Source organism: Maylandia zebra, linkage group LG12 (assembly GCF_041146795.1).
Source record: "Maylandia zebra isolate NMK-2024a linkage group LG12, Mzebra_GT3a, whole genome shotgun sequence".
Classification (NCBI taxonomy): domain Eukaryota; kingdom Metazoa; phylum Chordata; class Actinopteri; order Cichliformes; family Cichlidae; genus Maylandia; species Maylandia zebra.
In genome coordinates, this window is record NC_135178.1 from 32843906 (window position 1) to 32860525 (window position 16620).

Here is a 16620-nt window from a genome sequence, read left to right on the forward strand (position 1 = left end):
AAAAAGTCTGTGAGTCACCAGGGAGCTCAAACTGCATGAGTGACATGTGGCCTCTGCAACTTAGTTTGGTAAAGAGTAGGCTTGGCCTTGATCAGCTGTTGCGCGCCCACTGTAAAAGAAAATCGTCACATCAACAAGCCATATTTTTTCTTAACTTACGCCTGAACGCGTATGTGAATGCTAAAACAAATTCTAAAAAGCATAAATATTGCGAATAGAAAATCATTGTGTTTTGTTACAGTGTTTTTGTCTTGTGATTTTAAGATTTGGTATTACTACTTTAATGGATATTTTTTACAGCGCGCTTTCTCCAGATCCTCCCAGCACTTTCCGGACACTTGTTCAGTGCAGACTCATCTGCTACGAGGTATAAAATCAAGCGCCAGAAGAAATGAGATCAGTTCAAGAAACTCGGAGACCACTTCGAAGTTTGTTTTTGGATCAACAAATGTCTTATTGAGTAATGGTGATGTGCCTAACCCAAACAATATAAAGTTTTCCTCATAGAGAGAGAGTCACTTTTTATTTTTATTTTTTTCATTTTGCACCAATACCAGAACTTCATTACTGGATTTGAACTCAAGTGGATATGGCAGAGGGAGACTTTTACACGACGGGAAACCGACAGAGGTTTCCCAGAGATCCATTTGGAGAATCGCCATTCATTGATCAGTCTCCATTCAGAGACCAGTTAGCGTCTCGGTTTATGGAAGATGAATTTGGGATGCCACCTTTCCCCGATGATCTGTCGATGGACTGGCCGGGGTGGGCTCGTCCGGGCCGGCTAAGCACGCGTCTCAGCTCCTCGCCCTTTAGCAGCAGTTTACGCACGGGTTTTCCCCCGCGTCAGACCACGGGAGGCCCCCAGCTGTATACCAGCAGATACGGCGAGCCCTCCTCCCGGAGTTCACCCACCACTACTTGTGGGGAACCCTGGAAAGTCTGCGTGAACGTCCACAGCTTCAAACCAGAAGAGTTGCACGTAAAAACGAGAGACGGATTTGTAGAAGTGTCAGGTGAGTTGAAGTATGATTGGAGAAATGAAAATTAGACGCTTTTCCTGGAAGAAGAAGTTCAATGAGGATAACAGCTTTAAATGAATCATTTAAAAAAAAAAAAAAAAAAAAAAAAAAAAAAAAAAAAACCTTCTGGGGAAATTTGATGTCTCATCAATGACACGCTGATATCAAAATGCAGTATATCACTGTGGTAGTCAGTTCTATTTATATGACACATTTAATAACATGCTTCTAAATTCCTTTAGACCTGAATTAGCAGGTCAAAACGTTATGTTTAAAGCCTATTATTAAATATAAATATCACAAATAGAGTGCCATGTACTTGTGAAAGCACATATCTTCATAAGTACACCTGCCACTAGCAGCCTGAAGTAATACTGTCTTCTTTAAGAGAAATTATTTTATTTTTTTTCCATTATAACTTTCATTTCTTGTGTTGTATAGATGCTTACAGGTGAAGTACAGCAAATCATTCTTGCATGTTTAAAATGAAGTAAAAGCATGCCTGTTCATCTACTAATTTAACATTCCAGGGTTTCATGAGACTATGCAAAGTGTTTTTATTTGTAAAGACCAAGCATCATGTAAAGTCATAGCAATGCAACCAAATCAAAGAGAAAATCAGTATTCAGTTTAAAGAAAACTTAAAGACAGTATATCTGAAATTCCTTTTTGTAATCTGGTCATGAAATATCTGATCTTTCCCTTCAGCACCATGACTGACACAGTACAGTGAAAAAGCCTCAGTGGCATGATATGGCCTCAGAATTAATGAGTCTCGATATGGAAGAGTGGGACAGATTTGGGTGACTGGGACTTCAAGGCAGGCAGATCCTCAAGCTCAGACACCTGTTTTGGATTCTTGGAGAATCACTCCCACAGCCATCCATGAGCTCAATTTAGATTTAAGGCAAGGCCATGACAACAGTCTCTGTTTACAATAAGAAGAGTTGCTCACTGTCACTAAACAGCAGAGAGAGAATGTTCTGGAAATAGGGCCTCACTTTTACCCACAGTTCTCGGGTAGGTTGTGTCTCTGATGTTGTCACGTTCCTCCTCAGTCACTGATTACTGGAGTGAGTTCTACAAATTGCTTCCTTAACTCAGTGTTTCAAGAGACAGCTGAATTCCAGGGATACCCAGGACTGAGGAGGCCACAGAGGACAGCGGCCCCACAGCTCCGAGGCTTTTTTTAAACACATTGTTGGTATGCCAGTTGGGTCATTCACTCAGCGCCATGTTGGGGCTGTCTGTCATGGTGACTCATCGTGATCAAGAAGTGTGACTGTGAATGTAATACAAGCAAGTTAGAGGTGTTCAGTACATGAATGAACTAGTCTTTTTAACATGTAAGCATGTTCAAAGTTTACTGAAAGAGGAGGCAAAGATTAAAAGAAAGCCAAGCTGAACACAAATATTGTCTGGAAAAGTACAGTGTAGCTGCATTTTAACGCAGATCTTTGGGGGTTTTTTTATATTTGAGTTAAATTAGAATATCTGGTCTTAGAGACCCACACTGGTGGTCTGTAAAGTAACTCCAAGCAACTTTGCAGTCCATCAGATTCACTGAAACCTGAAATGCAACGCATAAGGGAGAGATCGCGTGTCCCCAGCAAGAAAATGTCAGCACATGTGTTTTGTTCAAATGCCTAAAATTAGTTTCTATTTATATCTCCTTGTTGTTGGTTGCTCAAGAGAAGTTCAAGAGAAAAGAGATGAACATTGGCTTGTGAAGTCCCATAATTTAATCCAGATTTTTAGCATTTTACGATTATTATTGGTGGCCGTATAAGTAAGTGACCGTACTTATATGATAGATTGGACGACTAAGTTGGTAATAGATTCTTAATATTAATAATTATTAATTAATCCATAATATGTAGAACTTATTAAAAGGCTTTGCCCAATTTGAGATAAGAATTTTTTTTATTTTATCTGCTAATTTGCCTGTTTTTGTTAGCAGGATGCTTTGCTGTATTAGTGCAAGTAGTGACACACAAAAAATGTCACACACTAAAATGGGAAAACAGACTTTTTAGAGCATCTGTAGCCACATAGTAAGGCTTGTCATTTTTCAGATACTTATGTAAAAAATGCTACAAAAGGCTTGAATTGGCTTGGCTGGAGCCTTGTAGGCAGCGTCTAACTACAGTTCCCTTTGTTAGGATCCACCTATCAGTCAAAGTGGCCGTGCTTCTTATATTGCAAACTAAAAGACTCATTACAATTTAAATGAGTGAGTTACTGTATAATAAAATTAATGTTGCAAAGAGCTATGAAATCATAGCTCTAACTTTTACAGATTATACAGCAGTAAATTAAATCACCCATGCAAAGGACATTTGCTTATATTTCATGATTTGGAAGGCACGGAAAAAGTCTTTTTGATCAAATCTGCTCTAATGGAATATTAATATATGAGTATATACTCAATAATACTTAATAGTAAGTAAACAAGAAATACACTAAACATACTGAAGAACCGAGACTAAAATGAATAATGTGAGAAACATTGTTAAATAGAGCTCTAAATTAGTACTGTGACCTGTGGTCTGATCTGCATTTGATTAGATTGGCCAACCTTAAACTACATACAATATGCATTGACCTTGACACAATAAAATTACCTCAGCACAGTCGATTCCTGCAACCAGCTCATAGAAAAGTCTAAATTACTGCGTTTTGTGTGTCTGTCAAGTTTACCTAATTTCTCCTAGTGTTACTAAATTATGGCACTGAGTAATGGCTCGAAAAGTATAACGTCATTATCTTATCCTATCAGATGTTTCATAAAATTTCTTCATAAGTAGCACAAAAAGCTGTATCCTCTATCTGCAAATAAGAAAACTACACCCAAGCTCTTGATATTTGTATTGACAGAAAATTGTATCTGTTACATAAAAACACCACTCTCCTCCAAGAACATGATGTATTACACATCTGGAATCTATAATCTCTGTCGTAAGAAACACATAAATGAGGGCCTTGTTGGACTACTCCCCTGACTAAGGCAGATGCTGTCCAAGATAAAGACAATGTTGGATAACACCTCCCACCCACTCCATGACATGTTGGTCAGTCACAGGAGCTCGTTCAGTGAGAGACTGAGATTACCGAAAAGCACCACTGAACGACACAGGAAATCATTCCTGCCTGTGGCCATCTCCCTGTACAACGCATCCACTTAACACACTGTTTGCTGCTACAGCTACACATGTTTCTTTTCCAAATATTTATTTATAAGTGACTTATGTATGTATGTATGTATGTATGTATGTATATATATGTATATATTGTACTATTCTTAGTTAGCGTATTGTCTGTCTTGTCTTAATGTTGGTTTAAAATGGAGCACTGTAACAAAAAATAATTTCCCCCAGGGATCAATAAAGTATTCTGATTCTGATTCTGATAAATCTTAAATCAGGGGACCGATTGTACTTCTTAAGTCAGGATGAAGTTTTCATAATTATCCCATGACATCACTGCTGATCGTAGCTCACTTCTCTCCAGAGCATCACATGTTCTAGCCTCGATCTCTGGAGTCCAGCACTTTGAGCAGCTAGAAACGTCACTGCGGGGGTATAGAATAGGACATAGTCGAGCCTGTCGGGTATACAAAGGGGTCGAGGGGTGGGGCAGGCCATGCTGCTGGCAGCGGCATTGACATTTAGCAGTCCAGGAGCAGCTGCTTGCTAAGGCTGACAAACAGACTGGCCATAAACAGTGAAGAAGAAGATGGAAGAGGTGCTTTTTAGGGTTATATGTTCTCTCTAACATTAGTCTCTCTGCTGGGGAATCATTTTAGGAAACAGCTAAAGAGGAAGAAAGAGAAATCATGTCAACAAGTTCATTGCAATCACAAAGCAAACATTCTGGAAGGAATGAGCAATGGAAAACTGCACGATGTGTGCCAAGCTTTGAGCTCAGTTATATCAACACCTTTTTTTATTTACACCATACTAAAGATCTAAGAAGTCAAAGGTGATGGGTGGACTCTTTATGAGCTGTGTCCATTTGAACTGGTGACAGAGACATTTATAATGCATGACCTTGCCTAATCATTGCGCAACGTCAGACTACATCATTTCTGAAGTTGTGTTCACTCCTTTTCCCAAACAGGAAAGCACGAAGAGAAACAGGAAGAAGGTGGAATAGTGACAAAGAATTTCACAAAGAAGATACAGTAAGTATAATTCTTGAGCTGCACCATTATCATTTTGTTTTCCTGTGCTGGTGCTCATAATGGATGGAAAAAGGCTCCAGTTTTCATTATATATGGCCACATACTAGTGCATGTCATAAAATGTAAATATTGTTATGATACAGAGAACTCTCCTGACCTGAACCCCAGATTTTTATCTTAGAAATAATTCTAATAATTTGAGATATGGATTTCTGCTTTTCAGGAGCTATAAACTGGAATCATCTAAATGAAAATAAAAAGCATTTTGAAATATTTCACAACAAATAATGACTATAGAATATGTGAAAGTGAAATGCATTGCATTTTAGACATTATACTTACTAATACAGCCCAGTGCAATGTTAACAGCAAAGCTGTTTGTTGTTAGCTGTTATGATTATGGGACAATTTTCTTTAATGACTTTGGACAAATAGAATTATTAGCATAGTGATGTTTTTGCACTGGCAAAAACTTACTCGTACCTTTCTGCAATTTACTGTGTAAATTAAGCTCTCTGTTTTATAATGTAAGAAATAGCTGTTGTTGTGGATTGGCATTGTGTAAATAAGCTTGAAATGAAACTTACACAACAAATCAATTGCAAAGATAGGGTGGTCAGTAACCAGTGGACAAAATAATAGAACAAAACTCTCGTACACAAAATATTTTTTTCTGGCTTTTACTTATTTACATATTACAGTCACTCCTTGAATGAACCACTGACAGCTCAAACACAAGAAGGAAGCACAAAAATCTTATAGTTTTAAACGAAATGTTACGCTCACTTCCAATTCCACACGAGGGAGAACCAAGCCCAGGATATAATGCAAAGTCAAAATCAAATCTTCAATCCAAAAACAGGCATCATGCAAAATGGAGCAGGCAGCAAGACAAACAGTATTGTAGATCAGTCAAAAGTCAAAGTCCAAAAACAGAAGGCTGGGCACAAAGAAACAAGAAAAATCTCAGGAAGACTAAGACACTAAAAATTAAGACCTATTGTCTGGAACAATGTGACAACTTCATCTGCATTTATGCACACTGATGAGACTATTTACTGGCTGAACACATGCGTGGCACAAAAAGGGTGTGAAACAGAAGAAAGCATGGGAGTGGAACTACCTGGCAACCAGAAATTTCAAAATATAAAGGAAATAACAAATACAGCACAGGTGACACTAACACAAGGAGGGATACTACGTAGAGAAAACAAAAGTGACAGCAAGAGACAAGTATCAATGATTCCAAAATAAAACAGGAAATAATTAAACAGAAACTCCACATTTTATATTTACCATTTAGTGGGTGTAAGTGTCGCTCCCCCAGTTTACTGTTTAAAACAAGTTCATTTCCCTTTAAAGTAACCTGCCTTTAAGCCATTTTTCTTCTGATTGGCTGCGCCTCATTTACCGCAGGATTGAACAGGAGGTGAGTGGGGCTTCTGTGCTCACAGTCAGAGCTGCATTCCTCAGATAAATATTTATTACAGATATCTTTTGTGTTGCATAAAATAGAGCCAGGACTTTACAGCAGGAGCTGGAGCTTTTTCTTCTTAGGGATTACCTGTGATTTCATCTTTGGATATATTTAATAAGAACAGATTGTAACAGTGTGAAGAACATAAAAATAAAGAAAAGCAGAACTGGTGCTCTTTAAAGCCACAAGCTACTTATCCATCAGATTTCTGACCCTGAAGCTCCCTAATGCTGATTTCTGAAAAAAGATAAAGCCTCCTTTCCTTCAGAAATCTGTGGAAAGCGCCTCAGTATTACTTGACTGTGCCAGGTTTAACTGGGATTGAAACATTGTTCTATAAACACCACAAAACTACAGCCAGAAAGATAACGCATAGTTGGCTCATAGAGAAAAAAAAAGATAGAAGGTAATTTAGTATTAAATATTAGCTTGTACTAAAGTTTTATCCCGACTTTCTGTCTTCTTTGGTACTTTTGTCCCTCTTCTGCACTTTTATTTCTACCTTTTCTCTAATTACAGATTTGAAAATGAACCACTGTATGTATGTAAAGTTATGGGCGACATGTCTTAAGTGTACCCCGCCTCTGCCTATAACAGCTAAATTGGACAAATGGTTGAGAACATGACAGTTAGCTTGCTTGCTTGCATGGTTTTCATATTAAATAGTCCATTACAGCACAGATCTTCATGTAGTTTGAGAATCATGGAGAAAAATGCCTTTAATCAATGAGAACTAATTGGAGGGAGATAAGCCGAAGAAATGCTCGACCAATGTTATACGAAGTTCATAAGTGGAGGAGTATGTAGATACATGCAGAAGTATTCGCTTGTTGAACAACATGAAAACGTCCTGCATGTATAATTGAATGTTTTACCTGTCAAGGTGAATTCTGCATTCCTCGTTTTAAATGTTATGTTGAACTCTCCAGTCAAAACACCAAACATGACTAGAATCCTAAAGTAGGTTTTACATAGACAAAGCAGCATCAGTGCAAAGCAGGAGTCTCTTACAGAGACTATTCATATGGTAACTAATCCAACCCAAATGAGCAACACAATAGTTTCCACATGCTGCCTGCCTCTAAGCCTTTGCCCATTTAATTGGGCAGTGGAAAGACTTCAAACGGAAGCGATAATCGTCAGTGCGAATCACCATCTCACTGGCACGTCAGTCCAGTTCTACTAATTTCATACTGGCTAATTAATAAGCAGGTGCTCAAGCCCCTCACTGTTCATATCACAATATTTTTAATTGGAATGCCTTCAGATCACACCTGGGCTCCTCAGCTGAATATACGGGACAGGCTGACTATACAGAGAACAGGAGTGACTGGTGGTGTCAATGGGTCAAATATAAATAACTGTCCTCGATACACAAATACACGGGCTATATGAGAATGAAAAGGAGGAAGAGAGAGAGTTAGCATGGTAGACACATTCTTCTGTCTCGAGATTTGATTGGTTGTTGATGTCACTTGAAGTGCTACAACCTTCTTATTTTGGCTCTTCTCGTACATATGCTGTGTTTAGTGGCACTAAAGTTTTGTGTGGATTATTATGATTTGCAGCAGCCTGTATGCTGCATTTTACAGCGGGTAAGCCAATTGTAACTATTCTTTATATTTAACATCCTTGTCTGCAAAGTAGGTAGTAAATAAACCTTTCTTTCTGTATAATGTAAGATAAAGGTACAAAATGCAGATATTTATCTGCCTGCTGCTTCTGTTTGCACTCCAATATGAAAAATTCAGAGCAAAAAACGTTTGTTTGTTTTTTTTAAATCTTGCTTTGTTACGAGAAAAAGGTATCTCATACCTAAAGTCTTTTGTAATAATAATAATAATAATAATAATAACTTCAAAGAAGTTGCACCAAGAAGCAGTTTAGCTCCTCCCAAAATAATAATAATACAGCTGACAGAAAGATTTTGGGGCTACCTTAAAACTTTGCCATGAATTTATGCAGTTTGGACTACATGGACGGGATACATGGAAGGCTAGACATTCCAGATGTCAATGGGCTCACTTTCTGTTTGGCAGAAACTTGGCATTGATTTCTATTGTCCCAAATTTCTATACCCCCCAAAAATCTAACTCCATCTGAGACTTATTCTGAAGACCACATGTGCCCGTTTTGACAAAGCTTGAGAAAAGAATTTGACCTGTAAAAAAGAATTTTCCATTAAATTAAAATGGCAGAAAGTCAAGTATGGTAGAAATTTACATCATAGTGTGCTTTGAACTCTTTTGCTTAAAAAAAATTCCATCTTCTTTTGAAATTGTAAAAATGCACTTTTAACTTTGATGGCGTTGGAGTGTTTGAGATGCAGACAAAAAACAGAGGATTGGTCTCAATCACATTACACAAGTTTTGATTCAAGGGGCTAGAGTCCAATGGCAAGAAAAAAAGAAGGGTATGCGTATTGTTTCAACCCTCAGGATGTAGCGACATGTACACAAATGAATTAAGCCAGGTTTTACAATTATTAAGACAAGGATTTAGTAGGAACAGATACTTCAGTGTGGGGAGACAAAACCCCCACAGAGTCTGCTGGCTGAGGGAAATTGAGATAGTCGGAGGGTTTGCTTTTTTTAATGCTTATCAGGTGACACTGAGGAACAGTTGCTTGTTGCTTGGGCTTGTGAAACAAAAACAAGAAGGAAGGAGCACAGAACGGCATTCAGATGTAACAGTAAGAAAAGATACAAAGATTACAGGAGTTTTGCTTCTTGGTCCTCAATTGTGACACAAAACACTGGAAACAAAACAAAAAACTAGTAAATGTTACATGAGACAACTGCGGTGAATAAATGCAAGAAGTTAATACAGTATAGGGCATAGCACATGTTCTCGATAAATAAGTGACTAGACGGCTTAGCTTAAGCTTACTGAGAACTCAAGGGTGACTTCTTCTGCTCTCCAAACTGAGAAATTTGTAAGTTATTAACTAAAAATGTTGTTAAATCAGCCCTGGGGACAAAGATAACTTTGAGGTCATGTAGCTCAGCTGCAAAACAACAACCTTGCTCTGTTTGTCTGTGAAAGTGTGAATGTTTTGTTATTCAGTAATCTCTTTTTTTCTGTTTGCTTCTATTCTCAAAAGACAAATACCGGTAATACTGCTAGGCTGACTTAGCTGAAATGTGTAGTGTGTGGGATGGAGGAAAGGGTTATATGTGCTACACACACACACCTCATGAACACCCACGCTCACTGTGCCAGGTCTCACTCGTTTCTCTGTGTCTCCGAATCTCTGCAGGGGGGAAGCATATTGCCTAGTTTTTTTGGCAGCTTTACAGAATCAATGCTTGAGATAAACTGTACTCTTGCCAAAGTTAAATAAACTCCCCGAGCTGGAAAGATAAGGTTTCTGCTGGAGTCCCACGTAATGGACCAACTGAGTTATTTGACTTTGTCAGAAGGGGCAAAGATACATTTAAAATTATTAAAATTATTCAAGGTTGCACACTTAATACTGGCTTACACAAACCTTTCTGAAATCCTTTTTGAATTATTACCTGAATTAGAGGGAGTTGACAGGCCCAAGATCCACTTTTTTTAAGAATATGCTGAATGAAAATGTTTGACATGAGTGTTGATATCATCCAGTACACACACAGCATGCAACATAAGTTCTGTTTGTCTTTAAAACTCTGAGTCTCTGTTTGCTGTCCCAGCTGACTCCACGTTCCCTTTCCCCTTGCACTTTTATCTCTTTATACCAATTGTTTGTCTTCTAAATCTAAATTGAATTTAGCATAATTCCACCACAGGATACTGTATTATGATATTCATGTTATTGTCTGCTTATATTCATCTGTTCCGTTTTTCTATTGGCAACCCTGGATTTTTGTGTTTTTGTGCCTGGTCTCATTTTTGGTTTTCTGGTGTTGCTACTTATGGGTTAGTGAGCTCAAGCTTCAGAGTTGTTATTAAAAGGTAACTTTAAAGCTCAGTGACACACTGAGCTGCGTATATTAATAGATGTGACTTGACCTCTCAGCCTGTGTGCGTCTGTGAGGTTCCTGAGTGTATTCTGACTTGTATTTCACAGTGGAGTGGTAAGTCAGTAGAGGGTCCTCTCTAATTAAATGGAGGGGAGGGCCACAAGTCTCATCCTCTGAACATACCAGTCTTGTGTTTATATTAACTCCCTGAAACACTTGGCTGCCCGCACAGAAACCCTCCAATAACCATATTTGGCCACACTGACAAAGAACAGAGATCTCCCCCAACCCCCAGTTTTCAGAGTACCTTCAGTCAAAAATGAGCTGCCTATTTTCTTTTTTCTTTACAATAGGATTTAAATAACTTACTTACCAAGTGTGAATGTTGTTTTAAGCTGATGAGAATACTATCATTCTATATGAATATGAAGTTTTAAACAATGACATCCTTGCACATAGTAACTCGGGCTTATTTTCCCCTCAACACTTTCTATCCTCCTGCAGGTTTTGGAAACCAATTATCCCACTATACTTTGGAAAATCTAACATTTTCTGTATGAGAGGTGTCAAAAAATAAAGCAAACAGCCAGGAGAAAAAAAATGCTTGACACAAAATCAGCTGTTACCTGGATGTGAGCTGCAGATTAGGAAAGTATACACAGTCAGAAATTTACAGGTGTTAAAATTCTGCAGACAGACTCGAGTACGGCAGTCTCATTAACTGATATCGAAGCTTCGTTTCCTGGGAACGCTACACCTGGATCGAGTGTGTGTGTGTTTGTTTTCCTCTCTGTGACAGAGATGGGGGATTTTTGAAGAATATCTTATTTTTGAAGGGAGATTTCTCCTGTTTCTTTTTGTGAGTTAGAATAAAAGCTATCCAAGGTGCACAGGGTGACTCATTTCAAGTCCTTTTTTGTCTCACCTAGATATAAAGTGCCAAAATAATTCGACTGAGGGTTGTTTAGGAGTTTTGATTAGTTATCAATAAAAACCTCCAGCATTCAACACTACTCGTTCTTACACAAGGAAATCTCACATTAGAGTTTTGCATGACCTCCAGGTAGGAAGTGAACTCTTTCTCTAGGCTGTTTCTCATCATTGCTCTTCTCAGTTTTCTCCGACGCACACTTAAAAACACACTGAACACACAACAGCGTAAAAATGATCCTGACCAAGTAAACTTCTTCTAATCAATTACATTAAAACAATCAAACTATACTTTTTCTTCTCTTCTGTCTCATCAGGATCCCCACAGACGTGGACCCCCTGACAGTCTTCGCCTCTTTGTCTCCTGAGGGCGTCCTCATCATCGAAGCTCGGCAGACACCTCCATATTACCTTTTCAGCGACGAGGGATCCCAAGGTGGTGAAAAGCAGGAGGTGGAAGCCTCCAAGCCCCAGATGGCTCCTATGGTCTAAACACATCATTCTGGACAATCAGTTACCAGTTTGATGTGAAATGTGTTGCCTCTAGCCTCATGTTGTTTGACACCTGGAGGTATTTGATGTCCAGATTAAAGTTAAACCAGGCATTTGTTTTTTCTGTTGGAAAATCTATTTTTACAAGCTCAGACAATGATGAAAAGTGTCATTTTCCCATTAACAAATAGATGCTTATGAATTTTCCAGAATAGTCCAATAGTCCCTTTTTTTAAGTAATTAACAGGTGTAATTATGAAATAATTTGGCTGTTTCTTTTCAGGTAAACAATTTGCCCATGGCAGAGTTTTTAATAAAAATTGTAGAAGGCCAAATGTGACTGCTTTTTGATTTCCTTTCAGTCGGGCTCAATTCAATTTTTAAAACTTTAGAATCAAAGAAAATCATATAAAAGTGAAGTTTTAAGTGTAGCAGCCTTTCCAGCATATATTTTTGTTCTTTCGTTCGCCTTTCCTTCCTTCAGTTTCTATAGGTTTTTTTATTTAACATGATGTCATTGAAATTGACAAGAAATAAAGGTAATATTATATTTCTGTGTATCCAGAAGGTTAATTTTCTGCATTAATGCACACAATATATAATATTATTTCACAGTGTATTGTAAATATAATAGTGCCAATTCATTATAAATCTTAATCTGAAATGTTCTGCATTTTGCAATATGGTTTGAAATTTTCTTTTCTATTTGAGCATTAAGGATGATGGCTGCATGATTGTTGGAGAGGACAGACTGCCTTCTTTTCTGTTGATGTCTTTGTATTGACTGATGCAATAAACATGTCCAGCCAATCGCCCAGTGTGTCTTAACATCTGTGTCTTACATTGAGAACTGTGCCACTCGAGGGACCCGTTCCAGGGCTCCAGAGAGCCTGTGGTGTTATTGTTGGATAAAAGAAGGAATTGGGCAGCAGATTAGCGGAGGGCTTAGTGCTGGGTGAGACTGGCATCGCTGTGTGCTGCAGAATGGGCTGAACTCATTGAGGCAGCCCTGCCAGAGCCTTTGAATGCGAGTGTAAAAAAAAAAAAAAAGACTGGGGCCGTTCCATTGCCCGTTGTGTGATGCAAAATAATGTAATCTTCCCTGTGCATTGGAATCAAGAGGGATGATCGGTTTGAATTGAAAAAGTTTCCAATCTGGAGTCACGCGGTGGAAACAACAAAAGGCTTGGACTGTTTCGGCTTTCCAAAGTCACCGCTGTGTGCGATGTGTAAGCTCACATGAAGTGTTGCATTTATTGGTATTATAATCATGGACTTCAATTATGCTGTTGCCATGGCAGCAGCAATACTGGAGTCACACCAGTTTTTCTTTTTTTTCCCTTAAGCAAGTAATTCACGTTGAATTGACTAATGCACAGCTGTGCAAACATATAGCACCTGATTAGTGTCAAAACCACTTTGCTGAAACAGCTTGATAACATAGTTTCAGAGGTAATTGTGAATATGATTCTTACAAATGTGATTCCTTGTTGCTGATAAACAGTTTCAAAATCACACATAACGACGCATTTTATAATTGTGAGAACATAAAACCATTAAGACATTAATAACATGACACACAGCATATTATTTATTGTTTTCACATGCTAGTGCTTTATTGGAGCTCCACCCATAGCGAGGCTGTTATATCTAATGACTACAATGCATCTGTGAGACTAAGCAAGGCAAGCAGTGCTGGCTGTTTCATTACTTTATCACCATTATATTGTTTTTATTCAGTGATCTCTTGCTGTATATTTGCTGCTTCCAATTGCTGGCTCTGGACCTGTTCCCCAGGCTGAGTTATGCTAGATGTGTCTGTGTCTGGGCCTTCTTGGCTTTCCACTGTTTCTGGCTTTGTAGAAGAATCTTGAAGGCCGTCTGTGCTTTCGTCACCTTCAGGCACTGAGGAGGGGGAATCTCCAGCTGGCTTTTCATGGGTCTCCTCTTCTGTTTTCATCCTCTCATCATGCTGCTGAAGCCCGACTGTGGCACCTTCAGGTTGGGCCTGATCTCTATGGACTTCTAATGAACAGCCTTCCCCGTGATCCTCTGAGGAAGCAAACTCTGGGTGGTCTGGTGCTCTCCCGCTCTCTTCTTCTTTCTCATCTTTTACCTCCGGTTCTCCATTATCCTCTACTATCACCTGCATTTATGCATAAATATGTTAAAAAAAACAAACTAAAACTAAAACTAAATACCAGCAAAATCAAGACAGTTATTAAACTGGACATAATATGAAAAGATTGTTAGGAAACTGTCTATAAAAATCTGTATTTTAAAGGAACCGTTTCTTAGGAGCAAATCAAAAAGATCAATACCTCTCTGATGTCTGCGTGGTAAATATTGTACTGTTGTCATGTTTTGTGGCTCATCTACAAAAAAATAGTACATCAGATAATTCCTGAAATGTTGAATTTCTCCACATCTGTCTGCATCCTAATCTGAGTAAGCCACCCACTCGCTCTAGCATTGTGAATTACATGTGCCAGACAAATATGTCAGTGGTACTGATCTTTTCTTCCACCCCTTGGCAAGTTATCAAAATATAGAGTATTTCTTTAACCAACTTTAAAGTTATCAGCACCTTTATGGGAATGGGGATTGTAGCAGGGACAGAAGTTTCGGGAACTGGAGCTTCCACGTTCAGAAAACCATCCACAGAAAATGTGGATGAGATTTTGGTAGCATCCATCTCCACTGGGAGCCTGATAATGACACAAACAGGTTTACAGTGGCATGACATACAAAGCGTAAATACTGAAACAGATGTACCTAATATCTAAATGTTCAGTTCAGCAAACATTTGAGAGATTGAGTACTGTTGAAAAAATACCATCAGTGGTGCATGCTTGGCTGCTGACTAATGTTTTAAATGGCTTAAACTGCATATTTCATCATCTGCAGGTTATTGTCAGTGTTTACTTTGCATACCTGTACTTCCTTGTAAAACATCTGGCAATGAATCCATGCTCGTCTGGCCTCTCCTCGTGCTTCCCTGGGGACGGATTACCATTTATGGGGAAGAATGCGAGGACACACAGAGGAATCAAGCAACATAGAGAAACCACTCAACACGGAAATTAATTTCTGCCACAGAGCAGTGATTTTAATTTCCCCAAGCACATTATTTAAGCAGCTTTCTAATTTTGTTACATTCAGCTTTTTTCCATCAGTGTTTCATTTTAAGGATTTTTTTCCCTGTGAACTATAAGAAAAGTATTTTTAAATAACTCTTTGAGATAATATTTGATAGCTAGATAAGATCTTTAATACTTCATTAAGACCCGAGACTATCCTGTGTGTAAAAGTAATTAGCAATGTTAATAAAGTGAACTCTTCAAGCTGTTTAATTAACAGAGATGTAAGCCAATGTTCTATACCTCTGACTTCCAGGAATCCATCTCTGATGCTGAGAGAAATCTCTGAGGGGGTGAAGTGAGCCACATCCATGATGACCCTCCACTTACTAATCGTCTGGCTTGGATGATGCATCGACCCAGAGATGTAGGGCACAAACAGCGGAGCGGGTATGTACCCTGGCCAGGAGCAGGCTGCCAAACTCCTCTGCAACCAGTCCACATCCATCCAGCGAGCATCCCCTGACTCCAGGAAAGATGGCAGGCCAGCATCCTGACTGAAAAGCTGGCTCAAATGCCACCACTTTCTCAAGGGGTACCAAGGGGCACCCCTGCTGTACTCCCCACACGATGTGTCTGCTTTGACCTGTTCGCTCATATTTTGAGAAATGAAAGAAGATTTTAAAAAGGACACAGCAGATTTCTTCTGATGATAGTTAGCCAGTAAATTATGAACTCCTGAGGCTAAATCAGTGAAATTCCAGCAATTAAAATCTACTTAAAGGACAAGGGAAGGATAAAAGCAAAGTGTGATGAGACACAGAAAACTCAGAGGGGGTTTATATAGTGCTCCTGTCCATTTTAGCACTTATTAAGCACTCATGTGATCCCATGAGAAGGCTGCATCGGCATGGGGTGATGCGTGTGAAGACGAGGCTGCTACCTTTTGCTGGCCTGAACAAGGCTGCAGACTAATTAGTTATATTTATAACTTTTATAGGCAGGATGGCAAATAGGCAGAAGCAGGCTATGGCTGGCTTGTGTTTGAAATGTTACATGTGTCGCCTGAAGACTGTTCCTCTCACATCCCTGTGAACTCTATTTTGTCAGCAGTGACTGGACTCCTCAGTCTTGTCATGAGCCAGTCATAACTCCCCTGAATTTTTACCCTCGAAGGACATGCAGTGGTAACAGTTTGTCTCGGTGAGAAGACAGAAGAAGACAAAATTGCTCCTTTTTGCTGTTATTTTAAATGTTTCAGTGGCATATGTGTGTGTATCCAGTTTACAAAGCTCCTTTTCATTCCATTTTTCTTTTCCCCACCACTTTCAGAATGATTATCATTGTTCCCGCTTTTATCAAGTGTGACAGACACATCACTGCTTCATTTTTAGAGCTGTGTGCCCTGAGATCTTGGCATAATGTCCACTGGACCACAAAGCAAATTGAACAGATGTTTCTGACACTTCGTGTGATGCCTCACCCACAG

At 38.9% G+C, this 16620-nt stretch overlaps 2 protein-coding genes across 2 annotated transcripts; one reads left to right on the top strand and one right to left on the bottom strand.

The window, feature by feature from the left end:
* The first annotated feature begins 299 nt into the window (after positions 1-299).
* hspb8 (heat shock protein b8) lies at positions 300-12865 on the top strand. The gene is made up of 3 exons (XM_004566676.6): positions 300-1016; positions 5142-5205; positions 11877-12865. Exons 1-3 carry the CDS (start codon positions 590-592, stop codon positions 12049-12051), a joined length of 666 nt encoding a protein of 221 aa, XP_004566733.2. The 5' UTR covers positions 300-589; the 3' UTR covers positions 12052-12865.
* Positions 12866-13653: 788 nt separating this feature from the next.
* On the bottom strand, positions 13654-15989 carry LOC101480920 (heat shock protein beta-1). Its single transcript, XM_004566675.4, has 4 exons — positions 15435-15989; positions 14986-15049; positions 14639-14759; positions 13654-14197 (listed from the first exon to the last, which is right to left on the bottom strand). Exons 1-4 carry the CDS (start codon positions 15787-15789, stop codon positions 13784-13786), a joined length of 954 nt encoding a protein of 317 aa, XP_004566732.1. The 5' UTR covers positions 15790-15989; the 3' UTR covers positions 13654-13783.
* Positions 15990-16620: the final 631 nt, after the last annotated feature.

Bases quoted from the DNA above. Each gene is read 5' to 3' on its own strand.
- hspb8 (XM_004566676.6), top strand. From the start codon at position 590: ATGGCAGAGGGAGACTTTTACACGACGGGAAACCGACAGAGGTTTCCC. The intron at 1,017-5,141 runs GTGAGTTGAAGT...TTTCCCAAACAG, and splicing joins CGGATTTGTAGAAGTGTCAG to GAAAGCACGAAGAGAAACAG. The intron at 5,206-11,876 runs GTAAGTATAATT...CTGTCTCATCAG, and splicing joins AATTTCACAAAGAAGATACA to GATCCCCACAGACGTGGACC.
- LOC101480920 (XM_004566675.4), bottom strand. From the start codon at position 15,789: ATGAGCGAACAGGTCAAAGCAGACACATCGTGTGGGGAGTACAGCAGG. The intron at 15,050-15,434 runs GTATAGAACATT...ATCCGTCCCCAG, and splicing joins TGGATTCCTGGAAGTCAGAG to GGAAGCACGAGGAGAGGCCA. The intron at 14,760-14,985 runs GTATGCAAAGTA...TGTCATTATCAG, and splicing joins TGTTTTACAAGGAAGTACAG to GCTCCCAGTGGAGATGGATG.